Source organism: Lithobates pipiens, unplaced genomic scaffold, assembly GCF_037356315.1.
Source record: "Lithobates pipiens isolate NorthernLeopardFrog02 unplaced genomic scaffold, aLitPip1_a1.2 Scaffold_18, whole genome shotgun sequence".
NCBI lineage: Eukaryota > Metazoa > Chordata > Amphibia > Anura > Ranidae > Lithobates > Lithobates pipiens.
In genome coordinates, this window is record NW_027507758.1 from 404170357 (window position 1) to 404196482 (window position 26126).

General features: G+C 43.8%; 1 protein-coding gene across 1 annotated transcript in view; it reads left to right on the forward strand.

The window, feature by feature from the left end:
- Positions 1-17384: 17384 nt before the first annotated feature.
- The window catches only part of CCDC39 (coiled-coil domain 39 molecular ruler complex subunit), a 104600-nt gene continuing 95858 nt past the window's right edge, over positions 17385-26126 (forward strand). The window contains exons 1-2 of the mRNA XM_077487910.1: positions 17385-17633; positions 23989-24108. Coding sequence (XP_077344036.1) covers positions 17544-17633; positions 23989-24108 — 210 coding nt within the window. The 5' untranslated portion in view covers positions 17385-17543. The remainder of the gene's footprint in view (positions 17634-23988; positions 24109-26126) is intronic.

Genomic DNA, 26126 nt, shown 5'->3' on the forward strand with positions numbered 1-26126 from the left:
ATAGCAAAGAGTTTGGATGAACGGGAGCTAACCACAGCTTCCCAACCTGCATTCATCGATTGTATGCATGAAGAGTACACCAAGAGGCTAGAGGGCGCAACTGGGTCACTAGATAATACTTGGCTATATTTGGAAACGCAAGGCCGCCTTCCAAAAAAAAATGTATCAAATCAGCCTGGCTGGTCTTAAGGTGCGGAAATGGGAGAGGCAATGTCTCAAAGAGATAGAGAAGTTTGGGTAGAATCGCCATCTTAATGGTCGCCAGGCAACCAAAGAGAGATAGGTTTTGGGATTTCAACCTGACTAGGGAGGCCCTGATAGAAATATATAGTGGGGGAAGTTGGCTTTGTAGAGAGTATCATAGGAGGATGTGAGATGAACCATAATAACTTTTTGAAGGAAGCCGTCATTGCCCAACTCACAAGCTGCATACCAGTTCCAAGGCAGAGAAGTACCTTTTTAGTATCACCGCCAGTAAGGTAACTTCCTTGGAATTAGTGTGTAGCTTGTATGGAAGTTTCCAGCAGACACTTATGTAGCTTAAAGTAGAACTGTGGCTAGGCTATAGACATTTACAGTTTTACATATTCTTTCTGACCAGGGAGAGGCCTATGGTAGGAAATCTAGGTTACATATAGTATATGATTGTCTTGAAAGTGCTGTGGGCTCTGCTGATTCAAAGCCTCACGGGGGATCTACAATCTTAGAAGATGTAGAGTCATGGCTCAGTCTCCCTTTGGAGAGAAGGCAGGGATACCTATTTTACCTAATTTAAGAGTGGCATCTGTCAGTTTAAGTTTATCAATAATCTTCAATAATATTGCTTATGGAGCTTGTTGCCCTAGATGTGAAAAGGCCCCTGTTGATCTGATGCATACTTTTTGGACTTATTGATATATGTGATTGTATGTGGTGCCATGTCTATTGCCCTGTACACACGGTCGGACTTTCTGACGGAAAGTGTGCGATCGGATTGTGTTGTCGGAAATTCCGATCATGTATGGGCTCCATCGGACACTTGCTGTCGGAATTTCTGACACACAAAGTTTGAGATCTGGATCTAAAATTTTCCGGCAACAAAATCGGGTCGTTTAAATTCCGATCATGTGTAGACAATTCAGACGCACAAAGTGCCACGCATGCTCAGAATAAATTATGAGAGGAAAGCTATTGGCTACTGGCCTCTTTATAGTCTCGTTATACGTGTTTTACGTCACCTCGTTCTGAACGATCGGATTTTCCGCCAACTTTGTGCGACCGTGTGTATGCAAGTGTGGGTCAAAATTTGTCGGAAAAATCTGATGGATTTTGTCGTTGGAATGTCCGACCATGCGTACAGGGCATAAGTCTGTTTGAATTCTAGTGTGTTATCTATTGGGCTGCTGTTTGACATGTTGTGGTGTGAATGGCTGTTTTTTCTTTGTTCTAAGTGCAAAATACCTAAATAAACACCTATTAAGAAAAGAAGAATGGCTTCTGTTTGGTAGGTTTGCCTAAATGGTCCATGAGAAGGAGAAATAGGTGAGGTATATTAGGCTGCAGCATTTGTTTTTTTTCGGCTTGGGCAAGAACTTAGCATTCCTCTTGTATCTCCATCTTGTATCACAAGCAGATCCTGCCCTCTGGATGCCTACATACACTATATTACCAAAAGTATCAGGACGTCTGCCTTTACAGGCACATGAACTTTAATGGCATCCCAGTTTCAGATTTATTTCTCTACATAACCCTTGGCCCAGATCCTGAAGTTTTGTTATGGTTGATTCTAGTTTGCTGTTGGATGGGCAGCATACAAGCATTATATACACTATATTACCAAAAGTACTGGGACGCCTGCCTTTACACGCACATAAACTTTAATGGCATACCAGTCTGTAGGGTTCAATAGTGAGTTGGCCCAACCTTTTGCTGCTATAACAGCTTCAACTCTTCTGGGAAGGCTGTTCACAAGGTTTAGGAGTGTGTCTATGGGAATGTTTGACCATTCTTCCAGAAGCACATTTGTGAGGTCAAGCATTGATGTGGACAAGAAGGCCTGACTCGCAGTCTCTGCTCTAATTCATCCCAAAGGTGTTCTATCAGGTTAAGGTCAGGACACTTTGAAAGGCAGGAGTTTTTTTTTTCTTCTCAGAGATTTGTACATATGCGGCTGATGGGGATTTAGGAGGTGATACTATCACTTTCTGAAACTCACACTTGCTTTTTGGGATTACCGCACTGCAACCACGTGCCTAGCATGTGGCTCGTGGTTGCAGTGCTGCCCCATTGGCTAGAATATATTGCCCACAAAGAATGACGGGGGGATCATTTTTGAAGCTCCATGAAGCAAAGCATCATGGCTGTGAAATATGTACACCCTGCGTCCAGCTGCCTTTACAGCTTAAGGGGGGCAGTGGAGGAATGGGTGGGTAAAAATGCAGCTTAAACATTTATTTTTATTACCCCTTCAACCGCAAGTGTAGATTAAGCCTAATGCCGCATACACACGATTGGACTATCCGGTGGACTTAGTCTGGCGGACAAACTTCGGGACTTTGAAGCAGAGCTCCACCGGACTTCAAAACGAGCGGACCTGCCCACACACGACCGGACTTTTCCGGTGGACTAGGTGCAGCGGACAAACCGCCGGACTATGGCCGGACTTTTGAAATGAACGGACTTGCCCACACACTGAGGAAAGTCCATATATTTTGAACGCGACTCCAGGTAGACAGGACTAGCGAAGGAAGTCAATGTCGCCACCTCCATCGGCAAGATTGACACCTCGCCGGCCCCGTCACCTGGTATGGACTTAAAGGGGAAGCCCTACGCTGAAAAAATGGTGTGGGGGTCGCCCTAGGGTCCATATCAGACCCTTATCCAATCACGCAGCCCGGCCGGTCAGGAAAGGGGGTGGGGACGAGCGAGCGCCCCCCCTCCTGAGCCGTACCAGGCTGCATGCCCTCAACATGGGGGGGTGCTTTGGGGAAGGGGAGACCCTGTGGCCCCCCCACCCCAAAGCACCTTGTCCCCATGTTGATGAGGACAAGGGCCTCTTCCCGACAACCCTGGCTGTTGGTTGTCGGGGTCTGCGGGCGGGGGCTTATCGGAATCTGGGAGCCCCCTCTAATAAGGGGGCCCCCAGATACCGGCCCCCCACCCTATGTGAATAAATATGGGGTACAATGTAAATGTAAATAAAACACAACACAAGGTTTTAAAATAATTTATTGCACAGCTCCGGGGGTCTTCTTCCGTCTTGGGGGGTCTTCTCACCGGACTCCTCTGCTATCTTATGCTAGCTCTTTTACTAGTGGAGGAGCCTGGCTTGCTTCATCATCGCCGCATGGGGGTCTTCTTCCAACTTCGGGGGTCTTGTCCCCCTCTTCGGTTCTTCTTGCCGGGCCTCCGCTTTCTTCTCCCAGCTCTTTTACTAGCAGTGGCCCGTCTTCTTTCGCTGCGGCCTCTTCTTGCGACTTCGGGGGTCTTGTCCCCCTCTTCGGTTCTTCTTGCTGGGCCTTCGCTTCCTTCTTCCAGCTCTTTTACTAGCGGTGGCCCGGTCTTCTGTCGTCGCCGCTGTCGCCGCCACCGCCTTCTCTTCTCTTCTTCTTCTCTTCTTCCTTGAGATGTTGACTCGATGCTGTCTCTGGCCGCAATGACAGGGACGCGTTGTGCAGCCACTTATATAGGGACAATGGGCGGGGTCACTGGGTGATGTCCCCGCCCCTTTTGATGTCACAGTCCCGTGGGATGCTGGGACTGTGACATCATAGGGGGTGGGGGGTCACCATGTGACATCACCCGTGACCCCACCCCTATATGAGTTGCCGTGCAACACGTCCCTGTCATTGTAGCCAGAGACAGCGTCGAGTCAACATCTCAAGGAAGAAGAGAAGAGCAGAGAAGGCGGCGGCAGCGATGACAGAAGACCGGGCCACCGCTAGTTAAAAGTCAGCAGCTGCAGTATTTGTAGCTGCTGACTTTTAATTTTTTTTTTAAGGGGCACCCCACTTTAAGTTCAGTTTTTTTGAGACACAAGAAAACCCTATTATTCTTCTGTTTAAAAAACGGAACGGATGATAAATGGATGTTAGCGGACGATATCTGATTACATCTGATCTGCTGACATCTGTTTTTTACCAACAACTTGGGCGTTCAGTTATTTTAGTTCAGTTACTTTTTTTTTAACTGATGAAAAACGGATGTCAGCGGACATAAAAACGGATGTAAAAATTGACATGCGTATTCATTTTTGATATGTTTTATTATCAAAAAACAAGTGACTGAACTGAACTATAAAAAACTGAACGCCTGTGTGAAAGGACCCTTTTACTGTTAAAGCAACTGAACTGAACTGAAAGAAACCTCCGCATACACATGTTGTTATCATATATTTAGTCTGAATTGTCCAGGTTTGGGACAGGATTACTTTTAAAAAATTGCGTTTTCAATCCCACTCCTTTTTTTAAATATTTTAATAATACAAGCCTTACAAGAGAATAAAAATGTTGAAATGTAAAAACTGCAGTTTAATTAGAATATCTACAAATTTCTCCAGCACAGTTATAATTACTATTATTAATCTTTTTCTAATGCTCTGTAACTTCAAATGCATGCCCATATAGCATAAATAATAGCCAATGGTTTTAGTTACACCATTTTACATATTTCATATAATAACTAGGCAAGACATGTTTGGGTGAATTGCATATAAATGATACATATGTAGTCTTCTGGCACCATCTGCTGGATATTTTAATTTACTTCCTGCAAATCTCTCTGTCCATAGTTATATTTATACTCCAGTGCTGTTTAGGCTGTTCAACAATGGCTGCTTCTCCCTCTCTGCTTCCTTCATATAATCACTTTCAACAAATAAAAGCTGTCATTATAATGACCAACTACATAAATGTGAAAAATAAGTACACTCCGTGGAAACTGTTGACTTTTCAACGTATTTTAGTGCCTACTAAGGATGCACTGATACCATTTTTTGTAGCGAGTACGAGTACTGATACTTTTTTTGTATAGTACTTGCCGATACGAATTACCGATACCTGCTGACAACTGATTTGTGTACATTTCAGCTGTCAGCAATGGTACAAAGCATTGAAAAGTTATTTACCAATTAAAGTTTAAAATGTTGTGCTTTTTTTCAGTGTGATATGTGTTAAAGGTGTAAAACTATTAATGAACAAAGCAAATATTTTTTTTTCACTATTAAAAGTTTAGATTTTAAAATAGAAGTGAACAAAAAGAAAATCAGCAGGAAAATAATAATTAAATGGAGAAGACGAATAAGGAGTTAATTAGGGGCAGATTAGAATAAATTAAGGGTTAATAACGGGTTAAACAGAGAAACATTTAATAAAAAAAAACTTTAAACTGACTTCATCTGCAGATTGAAGTTCATCCCTTTGATCTGTAGATGAATAAACAGTAGGATACAAAATGAAACAATATTTCATTTCATCCTTCTGTTTTAGTAATGTTATTGGTAAACATTGCCCAGCTGCTTTTTTTCTGACACCTCCAATTACCGGGACTTTGTTTAAACTTTAGCTGTCAAATGGGTAACCCCACTAACAGCTGAAAGAACTGAGCCTGAAAGTATCGGTTTCAGGTGTCGGAGCCTTCGCATGAGTACCAATACTCATGCAAACCCTTAGTATTAACACCTTTTTAAAGCGGGGTTCCACCCTAAAGTGGAACCTCCGCTAATCGTAACCCTCCCCCCCTCCGGTGTCACAATTGGCACCTTACAGGGGGGAGGGGGGTGGAGATACCTGTCAAAGGTATTTACACCCACTTCCGGGCATAGACTCCCATGGGAGTCTATGTCATATCCTGTCCTGCCGCGCTGTCTGCTGGGACACACACGGGTCCCAGTGACAGCACAGAGAATTTCTATTGCGCTGCTCGACTCGCGCATGCGCAGTAGGGAACCGGGAAGTGAAGCCGATTCGCTTCACTTCCTGATTCCCTCACCTAGAATGGTGACGGCAGCAGCCGAGAGCCGAGCGATTGATCGGCCCCGGCTGCCGGCATCGCTGGAACCTGGGACAGGTGAGTGTCCATTTATTAAAAGTCAGCAGCTGTAGTATTTATAGCTGCTGGCTTTTAATATTTTTTTTTTAGGTGGAATCCCTCTTTAATCATTTATTTAACCAAAATATGAATAGATGTGATTGCATATTGTGGAAAAAGCAAGTACACCCTTGGCATTAACCGCTTTCCAACTGCCGCATGTGTAGATTTACGTCGGCAGAATGGCACGGCTGGGCAAATGGGCGTACAGGTACGTCCCTTTGAATTTGCCGCCGTGTGGTCACGTACGTGCATGCCGCCGTCGCCGCCAGGCGCGACCCTGCCGGGAGCTCTGTGAGTAGGATTGCGGGTCCTGCGGACATCGAGTGCGGGGAGCTAAAGAACGGGGAGATGTTAATGTAAACAAGCATCTCCCCCCGTTCTGCCTAGTGACACTGCCACTGATCATAGCTCCCTGTGATCGGGAGCTATGATCACTGAAGTGTATTTTTAGCCACGCCCCCTAACAGTTAGAATCACTCCCCAGGATACACTTAACCCCTCCCTAGCCCCCTAGTGGATAACCCCTTCACTACCAGTGTAATTTTTACAGTAATCAGTGCAATTTTATAGCACTGATCGCTGTAAAAATGACAACGGTCCCAAAAATGTGTCAAAATTGTCCGACGTGTCCGCCATAATGTTGCAGTCCCCATAAAAATTGCAGATCGCCGCCATTACTAATAAAAAAAATAATAATAATAATAAAAATGCCATAAAACGAACCCCTATATTGTAGACACTATAACGTTTGGGCAACCCAATCAATAAACGCTTATTGCTAATTTTTTTACCAAAAATATGTAGAAGAATACGTATCGGCTTAAAGTGAGGGAAAACCATTGTTTTTTTATATATTTGGGGGATATTTATTATAGCAAAAAGTAAAAAATAATGTGTTTTTATCAAAATGGTTGCTCTATTTTTGTTTATAGCGCAAAAAATAAAAACCGCAGGGGCGATCAAATACCACCAAAAGAAAGCTCTATTGGTAGGAAAAAAAGGACTTCAATTATGTCTGGGAGCCACGTCGCACGACCATGCAATTGTCAGTTAAAGCGATGCAGTGCCGAATCACAAAATGTTCTTTAGCTTAAGTGGTTAAAAGCTAGTAATGTCCCTTTTAGTAGAAATTACTTCTTGTATGTGTTTTGTATAACTGCTCACTGGTCTCTGATGTCAACTAAAGTTTATAGTCATTTCTACATGCAAAATGTTTAAGTTACAAGATGTTTGTGGCTACCCATTTCAAAATAACTCTGCAAAATTTCAATGGGAATCAAATCAGGGCCTTGGCTAGGACAGTTCAAATCCTTGTTTGTCCTTTTTCGATCCCTTCCTTGTGACTCAATTCTGGTTCAACTGTAACTTTTGGACAGATGGGCTAACATTCTCAAGCAGGCATATCTTGATATGATACAGAATGTATAGTTGATTCAATGACTATGGGCTGCCTAGGCCCTTAGGCAGCAAAGAAACCCCAAGCCATCACCATGTTCCTGAAATACTGTCCTGTTAGTAAACAATGACAAATACCTTTGATTGATCAGTCAGCATTTTTTTCCAGAAGGTTTATTATTTGCCTAATGCAATGGTTTTGCAGAGAGCAGCTCTGATCATCTTCTTTTTGGGTTCCCTGCAGGCAGTCCTGGCTCCTTCCCCCTGCTGAGTGCCCCCAATAGCAAGCCTCGCTCCCGAGCCGTGCGCCTGTGAATGGACATTGTCACTGTCCATTCACACACTGAGCAAGGCTCGGCCCCACTCCCCACTCTCTCCTCATTGGCTCTCTAGCTGTGATTGATGTGATGTGTGAGCCAATGAGGAAAGATAGACCTGGGAGAGCTGCTGCTCTCCTACACATGCCTGGATTGAGATGGGGCTCAGGTAAGTTTAGGGGATGCTAAGGTAGGAGCTGCACCCAGAAGGCATTAAGGTAAAAAACCTTCTGCCTTTAGAACTACTTTAAATCTTTCACCAACAATCAAAGAAGAACATCAACAATCCTATAAGTAAAATCCTAATCAAAATGACAAAAATAATAACAAAACTATGTATAAAAATATATAATAATATATAATAATTAATGTCCAAATGATGTGCTTGTCTATAAATTGTGCAAATGTCAATCCATGCCATACCGTATATCGTCAAAAACTCTTCAACACAAATTCCACGGCAGAATCCCAATGTGCATATAGGCGTCTCCAGCACCACCAAAGGGCAATTAGATGGCCACTCACCTAGGGCTTGGTTAACACTATTGTAGCTCTGCAAGCCTCGTTTGCATGGGCACAGCCTCCCATTCACTTGAATGCAGGAAAAAAGTTCAGAACTTTTAAGGTACCCCTAGTGGTGGACTTTTAAGGCAGATACAATAACTATCCAGAAAATATTTTTTTCAAAAAGTCAAACAAAAATTTTATTGGAAAAGGTAAAAAACAAAAGTAGAAACTATATATAAAACAAGGAATGTATAGGTACACTGAAAATCTGTACATATATCAGTTACTTCAAGTATCCTACGCGTTTTGGAGAAACTAAATCTCCTTCTTCAGGGAATATGTACAACTGTAAGATATAATATTCTCAAAACAGTGTGTTGTAAAGACATTCCATTTTAAAAACACGTCGGAAAGCCAGGGTAGTTGTTTACGGTAATTATTCTGCCCCCTTGAGGTCTTACCATAGGATCACTCCGATAGAACAGGCCACAAAACTGGCAAGATATTAAGGAAAGGGACCAAGACCCCCCACAATAGTGGGCAGTTGGAGCTTTTGGGCTCCCACCCGGAAAAGACACTGGGGCAAACAGTCCTTAGCTGGATACTGTTTCACATACGTCCATTCGTCACGGCATCCACCAACACAATGTTGAGGAATGATGTAGGAAAAAAGTTCCTACATAATTTTGCATCATGCGATTTCCCAGTGGTTCCCACACCCTTAAATGCGTTACATTTTTAGATGTGTGGATTTTGGCTGCAGGTGGTTGCTGGTGCAAGAACAGGTGTGATCCCCCACAATCACCCACAATAGTGTGAACATACAAAAATTTTTATGATAGTGTTTCTAAGCCTGCATTGCATTGCACTCAATCTCAGTAAAAAAGGTGATCTATTAAGTCCTATTAATATGTTTTGCGTTGTGCTTAAAAAAACAAAAAAAACAAAGCACAGGTGTGCATAGGGGAAGACTGCATAGAGATTTCAATAAATCCTATCAAAGGCTGGCCCACACCACCGTGCTGAGCACAAGATGTTGGAGGCAGGACTTAGACAGAAGCTTGTGCCAACAGTAGTGGAATTGTATTTTAAACTTCTTGGCAAAGCTATAACAGCTACCAAAGAGAATTCCTCTTCTGCTAGCTACTGTTGTAAATTTGTCTTATTTCATTCCCAGAAGCATGGGCTCTTTTGCATATGTTAGAAAGCGATTCCATTTGGAAGAACAACTTTAAATGAAGGAGTGGAGAATCCAAGGAATTCCCAATATAATAATATTATACGTATATACCACAAAACCATGAACCTTGGCTTTTAAAAGTGTCCTATGGGATGTCTAGAACCTTTGCAAAATGCATCTAAACTGGTGCAAATAGGAGGTTGGGAGTGAATAGCCAACCAATCCAACAACACTGAAGTGTGAATTGCTCCATTACCCAAACAGGGCATGTAAGGGGGCCTACAATTGGACAGATATTGTGTGATGCCCCTTTCACATTGGTGCTCCAATTAGGTAGCCCTTTATTCACCCCTATGGAGTAGCAGATGTCAACTGTGACATGCACGATGACACTCGCTGCTATTTGATTCAATCCTGTCCACCAAATCCAGATGAATGGTGATCCTAATTTCCATCTGCCTGGAGGATCGGATCAGATATAATCAGATGACAATGGACATGCAGTCATCCTATCTCCCCATAGAGGAGAGGAGTACTCTGTCAGTCTCAAGCTACGAGGGACCTGTCATCCGCTGGCTCAGCAGAGTTCAGCAGAGCAATCCCCAACTGAGCAAGTGGATGACAAAAAACAGAGGCGCCCATGTGAAAGGACCCTATGCCCTGCTTCTTCTTGGAAGGACAACCACCTTCCTGTTGTTAATGGAACCCTCTGCCATATTGTGTCATAATCCTGGCCATAGGCTCATTCTCTACATCCCCGGCCATAGGCCTGATTATTTATTAAAAAAGAAATGGACACACATCCCCCACAATGAGCCCACGGAGGCAAAGCAACCACCAGCACACCGCACCTAAAACACACACAGATCCAAGGTTTCAGTCACTCCACTGCAACACACTGCCAACCCTTGCCTCAGCATCACTTGAAGGCCTGTATCCAAATGGGAAAGGAATGGTGTTGGAAAGACAATAGTGTCCCGATAATTAAACCCTTGGCGCCCGCTCCTGCGGCCCTTTAAGGGGTCTGCTATGCCAGGAGGTGGGGTGGGGCTTATGGCCACGTAACCGGTGTGATTAACTGTCACGACGGTCACATGATCAGAAAAGTCCCGATTGCAAGCAGGAAACAGAAACTTTCTGTGAGCCGCCAGTCACCTTGTTTGGAGCGCACAAGGTCCGTCACAGCATTCTTGCACGCAAATTTGTGGCTGCTCAGCGCCAAGGCCTGGCCGCCGAGAGGCAACATATTTGTGTGCGCTCGGTGCCAACTGGTTAAAAACCATAAGAAACAATGTCCAAAGACCATGTGTAACAGGTCAAAAAGTCCATAAAATTCATGAGAAATCTCTGCAAAAATAGTAGCAACTCCCCATAGAGTGACTCAGACTCTGTAAAAGTAGAAAGTCACACAAGGGGGCACCAGACTAAGTGTAGCAATGATATGTAATGGGTTTATTAAAAGCCAATGGGAAACTTACATAAAAAGGAGACATAACGGCATATTTGTGTATTTACAGCCTTGGTAGCTGGTGTTATCTGCCACGTCGGAAAGATGTATGGTAATCCTGTAGCTGGTAAGCTTGTAGATAGATCAGGAAGCACCAGTGAATCAAACGCAGGAGGCATTGGACCGTAAATGATGCCAGATAGTTGGGAAAGCCACTGGCCAATGGGATGAGGCATTTCAAAGTATCCACTTCTTTATAAATAAAAGCACTAGCACTTTAATAGATAGCACAACACAATTTTTTTTATTTATATTGACAATTATATTTATGTGGATATATCGTGAGTATGGTGAGCTATCACAGTTGAGTCACACTCAGAATTTATAACACTTTGCGCAACCATTTTTTGTCTTCTTTGTGCACTTCTTTGTCAAACCTCCCACTGGTTGCTATGTTACTACTGTGTTCTGCAGTGACCAGGGGTCAGCAGGAGGAACAACACGGGTCATATCCAGCAAACCGGCATTCAGACAGATACGTACGTGCAAAGTTGCTTTCTTTACAGGGCATGTGTTACCTCCCCTGGCAGAGTCACTTTAATATTTTGCATTCTCTTTTTAAACGAACAAGTGCAGCGTTAGTTGCTTTTGACATTTTGCAGAATCTTAGTTTGCTTATTTGATTAAAAAAAGCCTTTTTTATAGAAATCAATAAATAGGTGAAATCAAAGCAGATAAAAAAAAAAAAACACCAATCAATGCAGTTATGCAATGTTTAAAGAAATAATGCACTTTTAAAGCTGAAGTTTACTTAAAAAAATCCCTACAGCTTAGTCATAGCTCCCAACTGTCCCTGATTTCGAGGGACTGTCCCTCATTTGGAACAAAGTCCCTCTTTCCTCCTCATTTGTCCCTTATTTGGGCCTGATCTTTATAGTTGTATATTAAATGCACTATCTATCTATCAAAGTGTGTTTTACAGTGTGAAACAATTCATCCAACCTCTAAACTGCTGCATTTTTAAATTCCACAAGCCAATATAAAGGAATAGTAGTGGTAAAAAAGCACTTGTGGGTTTAACCAATCATTTTGTTTTGTACGATTCTCCTTTAAGGGGGTGTGGCAGGGGGTGTGCCCTATGCCTACATACTTTTGCTAATAGGTGTCCCTCATTCCCATCTCGGAAAATTGGGAGGTATGGCTTAGTCACATCACTTACCTGTAATGAAGTATGTCCCCACGCTCTGCAGGCAGTTGGATCCTAGAGAAATCTTCACTGCAGGGATGCCTGTCCTCTTCCTGTCTCTGAACTTCAAGTAGTATTACACCCAAAAGCAATAATTTATTATATTGCAGCTCACCAATTCTTATGCCCCGTACACACGGTCGGAAATTCCGATGCAAAAGGTCCAATCGGATTACATTGACGGAAAATCCAATCATGTATGGGCTCTATCAGACTTTTTCCATCGGAAATTCAGACGGAAAAAATTTGAGTGTAGGACCTCAAATTTTCCGACAAAAAAATCCGATCAGACTTTTTCCTATCGTTTGTAGAGAATTCCGACGGAGAATGTACCACGCATGCTCAAATCAAATTATGAGACCAAAGATATTGGCTACTGGCCTCTACATAGTCCCGTCGTACATTTTGTACATCACCTTGTTCTGAACGATCGGATTTTCCGACCGTGTGTATGCAACACCAGTTTCGGACAAAATCCATCGAAAAAAACAGACGTATTTTGTGGTCGGAATGTCCGACCGTGTGTACAAGGCATTAGATGTGATGGCTGCATTGGTTTCATATTTTAGCTTTCTTTCCCTTAGTTTCACCTGGTGATCTGGTAAGTAAGTCTGTTGTTTTTCAAAAGAACAAGCTCTCCTGCAAATGTTGCCGTTACACGAATGAGACAAGCCATTTACCACTGACAGGGGTGCTTACAATAATCAGCTTGTATTTATTTAAATCCTTTATCACAAAAGAAAAAAAACTGTTTGCTATAACTGCTTATAAAGTGTTAGTTGGCCTGCTGAGTCCCTGCCACAGCTCTGCTCTCTGCAAAGGCTATGTGCAGCTTAGTGAGCTTAGTGATGATGTCCCTGTTATTTACAAGGTAATAACTGGGTTTGCCAAGACATTTGGTACATACAAAGAGCATTTATATCTTTCAAGGCTATAGTGGAATTTATTTAAATTATTTTTTGTGCCCACACCATGTTGGATGTTTAGGCAGCAGTACAGATGGCCCAATGGGGACATCTCCCTTCCTTGTTCCTCCTCCATTGAGAAAAGTTATTTTATTGATTAGACTGCCTGTAACACTGTCTATCACAAACAGTGGCGGTTGGTGCACAAGATTTTTGTGGAGGGCGCAAACAAACTGAGCCCATCCAATGCTGCCACTGTGCCATCAAATGCAGCTACTCTGCCATCAAACGCAGCTACTGTGCCAAATGCTGCCACTGTTTTTTCCTTTTAAGCAGGTCGACAGCAGCTGAGGAAAGAAGACATCGGCGGGGAAAGAAGACATCAGTGCAGGAAGAGGAGAAAAAAGACGTTGTGACTGACGTTGGAGCTATGAGGGGACGTCTTTGTTAATAAAGGACTTGTCAAAAACTGTCTCTTGTTTTTTACACTACACTTTATTTTTTTGGTGGTGAATGGGTAGGGGTACAATGTACCCCATACTCATTCTAATGGGGGGGGGGCAGGATCCAGGGGCCCCCTTTCTTAAAGAGGGCTTTCAGATTTTGATAAGCCCCCCTCCCACAGACCCAGACAACCACAGCCCAGGGTTATCAGGAAGAGGCCATTTTCCCCATCAACATGGGACAAGGTGCTTTGGGGTGGGAGGAATCTGTTGCATGGAGGCGCCCATGTGAAAGGGGCCTTAGGCCCCTTTCACACATGCGGATGATATGTCCGTATTTCATCCATCCGTTTGCGGATGAAATACGGGCATACATTCATCCCTATGGGATAGCGGGTGTCTGCGGATGAACATCCGCAGACACCCGATTTCCTCCGCCTCCGCAACAGTCCGATTCTGCAGACGGAGGAAAATCCTATTTTTCTATCCGTCTGCAGAGCAGATCGGATGAACACGGACACACGGTCCGTGCTCATCCGATCCCCATAGAAGAGAGCGGAGAGCTGACAGGGCGGTCCCTGCACAGTGTGCGGAGACCGCCCTGTCCGCAGCCGGCTCAGCGGGGACAACGGAGCGATCCCCGCTGAGCGAGCGGATCATCACGGGGCGGATCATTACTGATCCGTCCCGTGTGAAAGAGGCCTTACATTTGTTTTTCATCAGTTGCTCATCAGTTTTTCATCAGTTTACATACATTTTGCATTCGTTTACATCAGTTTTTCATTTTTATCCATCCGTTGATAGATGAAAAACAGACATCAATGCATCTCTATGAAAAAACTCATATAAATGAATGATCATCCACTTACATCAGTTTACATCTGCATCCGTCATCATCTGTTTTTTTAAACTAATCAAAGCTCTCTTTTTCTTCCGTTTACAAAAAACGTATCGGATGAAACATGGATGTAAATTTACAAATGATCAGTTTTTCATCTGTTTTTGCATTGGTAGTGGATGTAAAAAAAAATGATGAAAAACTGAGGAGCACTGATGAAAAACTGATGAGCACTAATGAAAAACTGATGAGCACTGATGAAAACCTGAGGAGCACTGATGAAAACCTGAGGAGCACTGATGAAAAACTGATGAGCACTGATGAAAAACTGATGAGCACTGATGAAAACCTGAGGAGCACTGATGAAAACCTGAGAAGCACTGATGAAAAACTGATGAGCACTGATGAAAACCTGAGGAGCACTGATGAAAAACCGAGGAGCACTGATGAAAAACCGAGGAGCACTGATGAAAAACTGAGGAGCACTGATGAAAACCTGATGAGCACTGATGAAAACCTGAGGAGCACCGATGAAAAACCGATGAGCACTGATGAAAACCTGAGGAGCACTGATGAAAACCTGAGGAGCACTGATGAAAAACTGATGAGCACTGATGAAAACCTGACTGAACTGATGAAATGAATGGTCCACATGTGTGAAAGGGGCCTTATGAGAAAGGGTCCTTTCACACAGCCTTCCCTCTTGGTGGACTTTGTTTTGCTCAGTTGGAGATCGCTCCAGTCTGCTTGCATCTTCAGCCCTATGGAGCAGTGGATGTCAGCGGGGACATGTCCACCGACATCCGCCACTATCCGATCCTGTCCATGAAATCCAGATGGATGGTGGTCCTATTTTTCATCTGTCTGGTGGATCAGATTGGATGGAATCGGATGAAAAGAGACAGGCAATCTGTTTTCCTCCATATTTCGCCATAGAGGAGAGCAGGGCTCTGACAGGTCCATCTCACCACATTGAGGAGAGACGGACCTGTCATCCAGAAGAGTTGAAGCTGTTATAGCTGCAAAGGGTGGGCCAACTCAATATTGAACCCTACGGACTAAGACTGGGATGCCATTAAAGTTCATGTGCGTGTAAAGGCAGACGTTCCAACACTTTTGACAATATCATCAAATGCTGAGAAATCCAGACAGACATTTATCCATCATGCAATACCATCTTGGAGGCGTATGATTGTCCCCAAATTTATTCTGCAGCACAAGTCCTAGAAATGATGGTTTGGACCCCACAGAGTCCTAATCTCAACATCATTTAGTCTGTTTGGGATTACATGAAGAGACAAGGATTTGAGGTAGTCTACATCTGCAGATCTGCAGTTAGTTATAGAAGATGTTTGGAAGAACCTACCTGCCAAGTTCCTTCAAAAAATTAAAAGTGCAGGTGTACCTAGAAGAATTGATACTGGTTTGACACCAAAGGGTGGTCACACCAAATATTGATTTGATATAGATTTTCTTCTGTTCAGCATTTTGTCATTTAATAGAAATAAATTAATATTTTTGAAAGCACTTTTACTTAACAACATTTATTTACGTCTAAATCTTTTGCACGATTATATATGTATAGTGGGGAAAATAATTATTTGATCCTCTGCAGATTTTTTTAAGTTTGCCCACTTACAAAGAAATTAAAGGTCTATAATTTTTATCATAGATGTATTTTAAATGATAAAGACAGAATATCAACCAAAAATTCAGAAAAAAAAAAATGCATGATACAAATGTTATAAATTGAGTTGCAGTTCAGTGAGTAAAATGAGGTAAGACATTTCTTGTAGTAGGTGATCAGGTTCGCACACATCTCAGCAGGGATTTTAGTCCACTCTTCTTTACAGTTCTTCTCTAAATCCTTAAGGTTCCCTTGGCTGTCGCTTGGCAACTCAAAGTTTCATCTCCCTCTATTCTATACATTTTCTATAGGATTAAGGTCAGGAGATTGGGTAGGCCACTTCATGACCTTTTGGTGCTTCTTTTTGAGCTCCTACTTTGTTGCCTTGGGGGCATGTTTTGGGTCATGGTCATGCTGAAAGACCCATCTATGACCCATCTTCAGTGTTCTGGCTGAGGGAAGAACGTTGTCATCCAAGATTTTACAATATGTGGCCCCATCCATTGGCCCCTCAATGTGGCAAAGTCGGTCTGTACCTTTAGCAGGCAAACAAGAAAAATCTTCCCCCTGTACTTGCCATCAAGGGTTTCTCCACCAAGTACTAAGTCATGTTTTGCTTGGGGATCAAATACTTATTTTACTCACTGAACTGCAACTTAATTTATAGCATTTGTGTCATGTGTTTTTTCTGGATTTTAGGTTGATATTCTGTTTCTATAATTTAAAATACACCTAAAAAAAATAAAAATAAAAATTATGGGCAAAGTTACAAAATCTGCAGGGGATCAAATGATTATTTTCCAAACGATATATATATATATATATATATAGCTCTATATACAGTACATAGAGATATATCTATCTATATATATATATATATGATTTATATATATATATATGATTTATATATATTTATTATATGCTCCCATATATAAGTTCCTTACAGGAATTTATGTAAGGGAGCGTATATAATAAATCCCGTATTATATTATATATATATATATATATATATACATACATAGAGATAGAGATATATATGATTTATATATATTTATTATATGCTCCCATATATAAGTTCCTTATAGGAATTTATGTAAGGGAGCGTATATATAATATATAATAAATCCTGTATAATATATATCTATATATATATATATATATATATATATATATATATATATATATATATATATATAGCTTCTTGTTGTATATTTAGCTGCTATAGACTCGTTTTAATGGATATATGTATGCGGTAGCAGGTCCCTGTATATCCTCCCCGATTATCAGTATCACGTATGATGAGGGGTGTATCGCCGCCAATAGATCGGTGTGTGATGACAGTGTGAGCCGTGTATAGAAGGTATATAGCAGCCCAGTGTGATGACAGTGTGATCCGTGTATCAGGCCGGGTGTTGTCAATGACAGGAGGGCGGCTCACAGCTCGGCCGCTTCCTGGTGACAGGCTGGTTGCTAAGGGCGCTGATTACAACACACAGGAGACATAGAGGAGTGTGGCCGGCTATCACAGCGATCTCTCGCTCCTTGTATCGCACACACATACCGGGGAGGATGAGCCGGGAGGTTCTGGCTGAGCTGCACTGGGCCGATGGCCTGGCCATCCCTGTGGCCAATTCAGAGAACAGATCTCTGGAGGAGGAGGTATGGATGAATGGGGGGAATGTCTGCATAGCATCTCCTTCAGCCTAATGCCGGTCATAGACCTAGCTGTGCTTCACCTACTCGCATAGGTCAAGGGATACCTACCTAGTACATGGCTTCTGAGGGTCTCCTCTCCTCACCCTGGGTTGTATAGACTGTGCCCACTAAGCTTCACCCCCCAAAGTGTAGGTTGTGTGTTCCTCTCTACTGTGTTCAGGTATGTTCCCCTGGTCTGCATGGAAGAGGTGGTCTCAGGCATGGTTCAGTGTGTACCATCCCCTGGTCTGCATGGAAGAGGTGGTCTCAGGCATGGTTCAGTGTGTACCATCCCCTGGTCTGCATGGAAGAGGTGGTCTCAGGCATGGGTCAGTGTGTACCATCCCCTGGTCTGCATGGAAGAGGTGGTCTCCGACATGGTTCAGTGTGTACCGTCCCCTGGTCTGCATGGAATAGGTGGTCTCAGGCATGGTTCAGTGTGTACCGTCCCTTGGTCTGCATGGAAGAGGCGGTCTCAGACATGGTTCAGTGTGTACCATCCCCTGGTTTGCATGGAAGAGGTGGTCTCAGACATGGTTCAGTGTGTACCATCCCCTGGTCTGCATGGAAGAGGTGGTCTCAGACATGGTTCAGTGTGTACCATCCCCTGGTTTGCATGGAAGAGGTGGTCTCAGACATGGTTCAGTGTGTACCATCCCCTGGTCTGCATGGAAGAGGTGGTCTCAGACATGGTTCAGTGTGTACCGTCTCCTGGGATGCATGGAAGAGGTGGTCTCAGGCATGGTTCAGTTTGTACCGTCCCCTGGTCTGCGTGGAAGAGGTGGTCTCAGGCATGGTTCAGTGTGTACCGTCCACTGGTCTGCATGGAAGAGGTGGTCTCAGGCATGGTTCAGTGTGTACCGTCTCCTGGTCTGCATGGAAGAGGTGGTCTCAGGCATGGTTCAGTGTGTACCGTCTCCTGGTCTGCATGGAAGAGGTGGTCTCAGGCATGGTTCAGTGTGTACCGTCTCCTGGTCTGCATGGAAGAGGTGGTCTCAGGCATGGTTCAGTGTGTACCGTCCCCTGGTCTGCATGGAAGAGGTGATCTCAGGCATGGTTCAGTGTACCATCCCCTGGTCTGCATGGAAGAGGTGGTCTCAGGCATGGTTCAGTGTGTACCGTCTCCTGGTCTGCATGGAACAGGGTGGTCTCAGACATGGTTCAGTGTATACCGTGTCCTGGGCTGTATGGAAGAGGTGGTCTCAGGCATGGTTCACTGTGTACCATCCCCTGGTCTGCTTGGAAGAGGTGGACTCAGGCATGGTTCAGTGTGTACCGTCTCCTGGTCTGCATGGAAGAGGTGGTCTCAGGCATGGGTCAGTGTGTACCGTCTCCTGGTCTGCATGGAAGAGGTGGTCTCAGACATGGTCCAGTGTGTACCGTTTCCTGGGATGCATGGAAGAGGTGGTCTCAGGCATGGTTCAGTGTGTACCGTCCCCTGGTCTGCGTGGAAGAGGTGGTCTCAGGCATGGTTCAGTGTGTACCGTCCCCAGGTCTGCATGGAAGAGGTGGTCTCAGGCATGGTTCAGTGTGTACCGTCTCCTGGTCTGCATGGAAGAGGTGGTCTCAGGCATGGTTCAGTGTGTACCGTCTCCTGGTCTGCATGGAAGAGGTGGTCTCAGGCATGGTTCAGTGTGTACCGTCTCCTGGTCTGCATGGAAGAGGTGGTCTCAGGCATGGTTCAGTGTACCATCCCCTGGTCTGCATGGAAGAGGTGGTCTCAGGCATGGTTCAGTGTGTACCGTCCCCTGGTCTGCATGGAAGAGGTGGTCTCAGGCATGGGTCAGTGTGTACCGTCTCCTGGTCTGCATGGAAGAGGTGGTCTCAGACATGGTTCAGTGTATACCGTCTCCTGGGATGCATGGAAGAGGTGGTCTCAGGCATGGTTCAGTGTGTACCGTCCCCTGGTCTGCGTGGAAGAGGTGGTCTCAGGCATGGTTCAGTGTGTACCGTCTCCTGGTCTGCATGGAAGAGGTGGTCTCAGACATGGTTCAGTGTATACCGTCTCCTGGGCTGCATGGAAGAGGTGGTCTCAGGCATGGTTCACTGTGTACCATCCCCTGGTCTGCTTGGAAGAGGTGGACTCAGGCATGGTTCAGTGTGTACCGTCCCCTGGTCTGCATGGAAGAGGTGGTCTCAGGCATGGGTCAGTGTGTACCGTCTCCTGGTCTGCATGGAAGAGGTGGTCTCAGACATGGTTCAGTGTATACCGTCTCCTGGGATGCATGGAAGAGGTGGTCTCAGGCATGGTTCAGTGTGTACCGTCCCCTGGTCTGCGTGGAAGAGGTGGTCTCAGGCATGGTTCAGTGTGTACCGTCTCCTGGTCTGCATGGAAGAGGTGGTCTCAGACATGGTTCAGTGTATACCGTCTCCTGGGCTGCATGGAAGAGGTGGTCTCAGGCATGGTTCACTGTGTACCATCCCCTGGTCTGCTTGGAAGAGGTGGACTCAGGCATGGTTCAGTGTGTACCGTCCCCTGGTCTGCATGGAAGAGGTGGTCTCAGGCATGGGTCAGTGTGTACCGTCTCCTGGTCTGCATGGAAGAGGTGGTCTCAGACATGGTTCAGTGTGTACCGTCTCCTGGGATGCATGGAAGAGGTGGTCTCAGGCATGGTTCAGTGTGTACCATCCCCTGGTCTGCGTGGAAGAGGTGGTCTCAGGCATGGTTCAGTGTGTACCATCCCCTGGTCTGCATGGAAGAGGTGGTCTCAGGCATGGTTCAGTGTACCATCCCCTGGTCTACATGGAAGAGGTGGTCTCAGGCATGGTTCAGTGTGTACCGTCTCCTGGTCTGCATGGAAGAGGTGGTCTCAGGCATGGTTCAGTGTGTACCATCTCCTGGTCTGCATAGAAGAGGTGGTCTCAGGCATGGTTCAGTGCGTGCCGCCTTTTTTGTTCCCGCATTTTACCACTGTTTGTCTGAATACATCAGTGAAGGCTATATGTTTTTATCTACTGTGGGTAGTCGCAGGAGAGTTTGGTGAATCCAGTCTAAAGTGTATATATATATATATATATATATATATATATATATATATATATATATATACACATATACATATACATACATACATATATTTATATTCATATGGATTATTGTCTAAGCTTCTGGTAGTGTGGATCGAAAAGAGTTGGATAGACTGCCTTTTACTTCTTCCTTCCTGCTACTTTCCCTCCTGTGATGCGGATGCTTATATGAACTAACACCTATACCTACATATATATGCCATCAGCCCAATATGGTGAGTCTAGTGACCATCCCGGAGATCTCCTTGTGAAGTTAATCTTGTGCTGACAAGTGAGACTTATTTCTTTCAACTACCCCCGAGTGTGTCCTGACAAAGCAAACTAGCGAAACGCGTTGATGCACAGGGGTTCACTGCTGTCCAATTGGTGTTAACCTTCTGTTTACACTAGACACTTATGAGTATCATATGTGTATTGTATGTGTATTGTATGTGTATTGTATGTGTATTGTATGTTTTTAATTATTTTTCTACTTAAATTGTCTGTTAAGATTCATGTTAATAAAGTATTTATTTTATTATACGTTTGTCCATTTTGCCTATAAAGTCCAAATTAGGGCCTGTTTGGCTCTTCACCCCTTTTGCCTTTGACTTACAGATATAATTGTAGCGAATGGTGGTTCTACAAAGTATTGACTCGGGGGGGCTGAATACAAATGCACACCACACTTTTCTTATATTCGTTGAAATTGATGTTTAAAGGCTTATTTCACCTTTAAAAAAATAATTTTTTAGGGGAAAAAAGGTGCTTTTATGGTTCTATTCCACAGGAGCCTGCAAAGCATTGTACCTGTGCATACCTCCCAACATTTTGAGATGGGAATGAGGGACACCTACTAACACATGTATGTAGGTATAGGACATGCCCCCTGTCACACCCCCTTAACCGCTTCAGCCCTCGGAAGATTTTACCCCCTTCCTGACCAGAGCACTTTTTGCGATTCGGCACTGCGTCGCTTTAACTAACAATTGCGCGGTCATGCGACGTGGCTCCCAAACAAAAGTGACATCCTTTTTTTCCCACAAATAGAGTTTTCTTTTGGTGGTATTTGATCACCTCTGCGGTTTTTATTTTTTTGCGCTATAAACAACATTTTTTAAAAAAATGCATTTTTACATTTTGCTATAATAAATATCCTCCAAAAATATATAAAAAACCCTTTTTTTTTTCCCTCAGTTTAGGCCAATACGTATTCTTCTACATATTTTTGGTAAAAAAAAATCGCAATAAGTGTTCATTGATTGGTTTGCACAAAAGTTATAGCGTTTACAAAATAGGGGATAGTTATATGGCATTTTTATTAATATTTTTTTTTTTACTAGTAATGGCGGCGATCAGTGATTTTTATCGTGACTGTGACATCTGATATTTTTGACACATTTTTGGGACCAGTGTAATTTATACAGCAATCAGTGCTATACAAGTGCATTGATTCCTGTGTAAATGACACTGGCAGTGAAGGGGCTAACCACAGTGTAAGGGTTAAGTGTGCCCTGGGGAGTGTTTCTAACTGTGGGGGGCGTGGCTACATGTGACACGTCACTGATCTCTGCTCCGATTACAGGGAGCAGAGATCAGTGACACTGTCACTAGGCAGAACAGGGAGATGCTTGTTTACATTAGCATCTCCTCGTTCTTCCTCTCCGTGAGGCGATCGCGGGTTTGCCCACGGCGATCGAGTCCGCGGGACCCACGACCTGACTAACAGAAGTCCCAACCGGGGCGCGCACACGATGGCACAGCGCCAAATTTAAAGTGACGTACCGGTACGCCCATTTGCCCAGCCGTGCCATTCTGCTGACGTACATCGCCGTGCGCCGGTTGGGAACAGTTTAAAGGAGAATTAACCCAAAAAAAGTTAATTAAATCCACAAGGACTTTTTTTTTTTACCACTACTATTCCTTTATATTGACTTTTTAAATGTACAAATGCAGCAATTTAGAATTTGGATGAAAGGTTTAGCACTGGGAAACACTTTTTGAAAGATAAAAACTGCATTTTATATACAACTATATATATATATATATATATATATATATATATATATATAATTATATACAACCAGAACAAAATGAGGGGGGAAGAGGGACAGAGGGAAATTGTTCTAAATCAGGGACAGTCCCACAGGAGGCCTGTGTGAATGTAGCCACACTTTGCTGTGATACAGGTTGAGGGGCTATGCAATGCCGCGTACACACGACCGAATTGTCCGGCGGACCGCATTACGCAAGACAATTAGATTGTGTGTTGGCTCCAGGGCTGGGCGTAAACTTGCGACAGACCTTGCCGCCTCACCGCGCGAGTTCCACGGTGAATCACTTTTCAGAGGCATTTGACGGGCTGAGGTGGCGACATGTCGCTTCCTCACTGCCTGTTTTAACCCTGTAAAGCCTGCACCAATGTTTTGCAAGTTTGTGCATTGCATACGGTTGTAGGGCATTTACGGGGCAAAGCCCCATTCAGTTGAATGGTCACATTTGGTGGCAGTACTGCCTGCCAAATGCAACAGGGGGTATATTTTTTTGCTGCGGACAGGAAGCAAAGATTAATTGCTGTGGCATGCTTACAACAAGGGGGGCAGCAAGAGGGCAGTAAAAATGGGGCTCAAGCACCTACTTTTACCACTCACCTGCCTGCAAGTGTAACGAGCCCTAAGACAGTACTGTGGTGTAACCTGAGCTTCCTGCTGCTCAACTATCTGTCTCTCAGTCGCAACTGTAACCATTATCTTTTGCTGTGAAGCTTCTGCCTGACTTGTAACACTGTAAATGGCTTGTGATGTATAATGTTTGTCATATGATTGGAAACATGGATATGTTAACCAAAAGCTTCACAGCGGGAGATTGTGACTATTGTTGTGGCTGCAAAGACAGTACTGCTTGAGTATTTCACTGCCCTGTTACAAGCCTTTGCAGACCGTTCCACTTACCTACCACCTGCTGGCATACTGACTAATATATACTGATAATAAAATAATAATAATAAAAAATATATATTAAAAATGCATCTTTATAAACTGCAACAGAAAGAGTCACAGCCAGTCTGATCAAAGCTATCCTAGTGCAGGCTAGGAAATGAAAGATAACGTGTTTTTACGTGTATTTACCCTCTTTTTTTTAAACTTTTTTTGTTTTATTGTTAAATGCAAGCAAAATATAGCCCAGCCGTTTTCCAAATTATTAGACTTAATATTTCTACTGATAATGTTACAAATCTAAGTATTGTCTGTGATCCTGATGAAGATGTTATAATAATTAACAGCCTCTATTTAAATGTACCATTCAATTCTAGTTGCAAAGGAAACAGAAGGAGAGGCTGCAGTTGTCAAACCACTTAAAAGAAATGGATGACCGAATACAAGCAATGGCTGACCACCTAAGGAACGTCAGGCAGGAACTCAACTATACTCAGGTAATTTCAATATCTGAAGCACTAGAAGCACTAAATTACAAAGTGTACATCACCCTTCCCTCAAACTGCTAGTGGGGAGGTTTTGCAAAATTCATTATGGTAAAGCAGGGATCTTTTTCCACGTAAGGGCTGGATTTTAATATATGTGAATGAATGGAGGGCTGCATTGACTCGGTGATGACTGAGCGTGCTCCCACAGGGGGTGCGCAGGTGGCACATTCTCTGAAGGACGTACATGGACACACTCCCGGCATTTAATGCCCGCGCTGTAGCCGTCTTTCACCTATAGTTACAGTATAGTTACCTATAGTTTCAGGGCGCTTTGCAGGCACTACTTTTAGCGCTATAGTGCCTGCAATGCGCCCCAGTGTGAAAGGGGTCTAAGGGAATTTCAGTTGCTGGTTTCACTGATGGAGGATTCTGTCTTCCAGTTATATTGATCCCCTCAATAAACATACGTCACTCCATAATATCCATGTCGCCAGCCGGATCTTCCCCCAGGTAGAGACGTCTCATTCCCAGTATCCATGTCACCAGAGATATCTGCTCCCCAGTACACATAACTCTCTCTCTCTCCGATATCAATGTTACTAGGGATATCCCAGTACTCATATCTCTCCCTCTATCATCCACATCTCCAGAGAGATCCACTCTCCAGTACATATAGCTCTCTCCAGTATCCTTGACGCAAAGGAGATCTGCCCCCAGTACACTTAGCTCTCCTTCTATTATCCATGTTACCAGTGAGATTTGCCAACCATTACACATAACTCTCTCCAATATCCATGTCACCAGCGAAATCTGACCCTCAGTACACATAGCCCTCTCTCTCCAGTATTCATGTCACTCATTAGATCTGCCCCCCCAGTACATTTACCTTTCCCTTCAGTATCAATGTCACCAGTGAGATTTGCCTACCATTACACATAGCTCTTTCTCAGGTATCCATGTCATCAGTGGGATTTTATCCCCCCCCCCCCCCCCCCCCAGTACACATAACTCTCTCCAGTAGCCATGTCCCAAGTGAAATCTGCCCCCCAGTACACATAACTCTCTCCAGTATTCATGTCACCAGCTAAATCTACCCCCAGTACACACATAGCCTTCTCTCTCTAGTATTCATGTCACTGATGAGATCTGCCAACCAGTACACATAGATCTCTCTTCAATATCCATGTCACCAGTGGGATCTGTGCAGTTTTGTCTTCTGTGTTTCAGACTGTACATGTCTGTCCATGACTGCAAACATTCAGCCCACTTTATGCCAGCTTACATGTACATTGACAGCTATGACTATATTATGTGGATCACTTCTGATTTCCACTCTGCACACCGACTCTCTGTCTCCCCAGACTGACAGACCTGTCCTAGGGTCAGCTGTCCCAGAACAGAATTCTTATCCCTTTTGGGAGATTTCCTATAACGTTCTGTTGTATCTCTGGAACAGAATGTGGAGGAAAATTTCCCCAATGGTATACAAGAAGCAAAAAATAAATAGGCAGGAGTTTAAAGCAGAACTAAATTCAATGAATAAACTGTTTCCCAAAACAATTACATTCAGGCCGCGTGCACACCATGTGCGGAGACATCAGTTTGTCTGCACGTGTTCTGCAAGGGCTCAAAGAAAACAATTGTTCTCTATGTGCCCTGTTCATACCATCAACACTGGTATCACATACAGATTTTTTTTCTTGTGCAGGAATCTGCAACGTGTATGCAGTTTTCTGCATGGAAAAAACTGACATGACTTTCACATTGTGATGAGAACAGGGCACACAACAGACGCGCATGAAAACTGATGTCGGTGTGCATGAAAACTGATGCAAGTGAAATTTTCACGCTTTTTCCATCATTTTTTTTTTTTATGCATGTATGGTGTGAATGAGACCTCAAGGCATGCCATGAATGCTAACTCTCATATTCGCTTGTACTCTTAACCGAACCGTCAAACCATCAAATGGTGGGTGTCATACCTGATCACATGTGCAGCACCATGGAAACTGCAGATCCTACAGAGA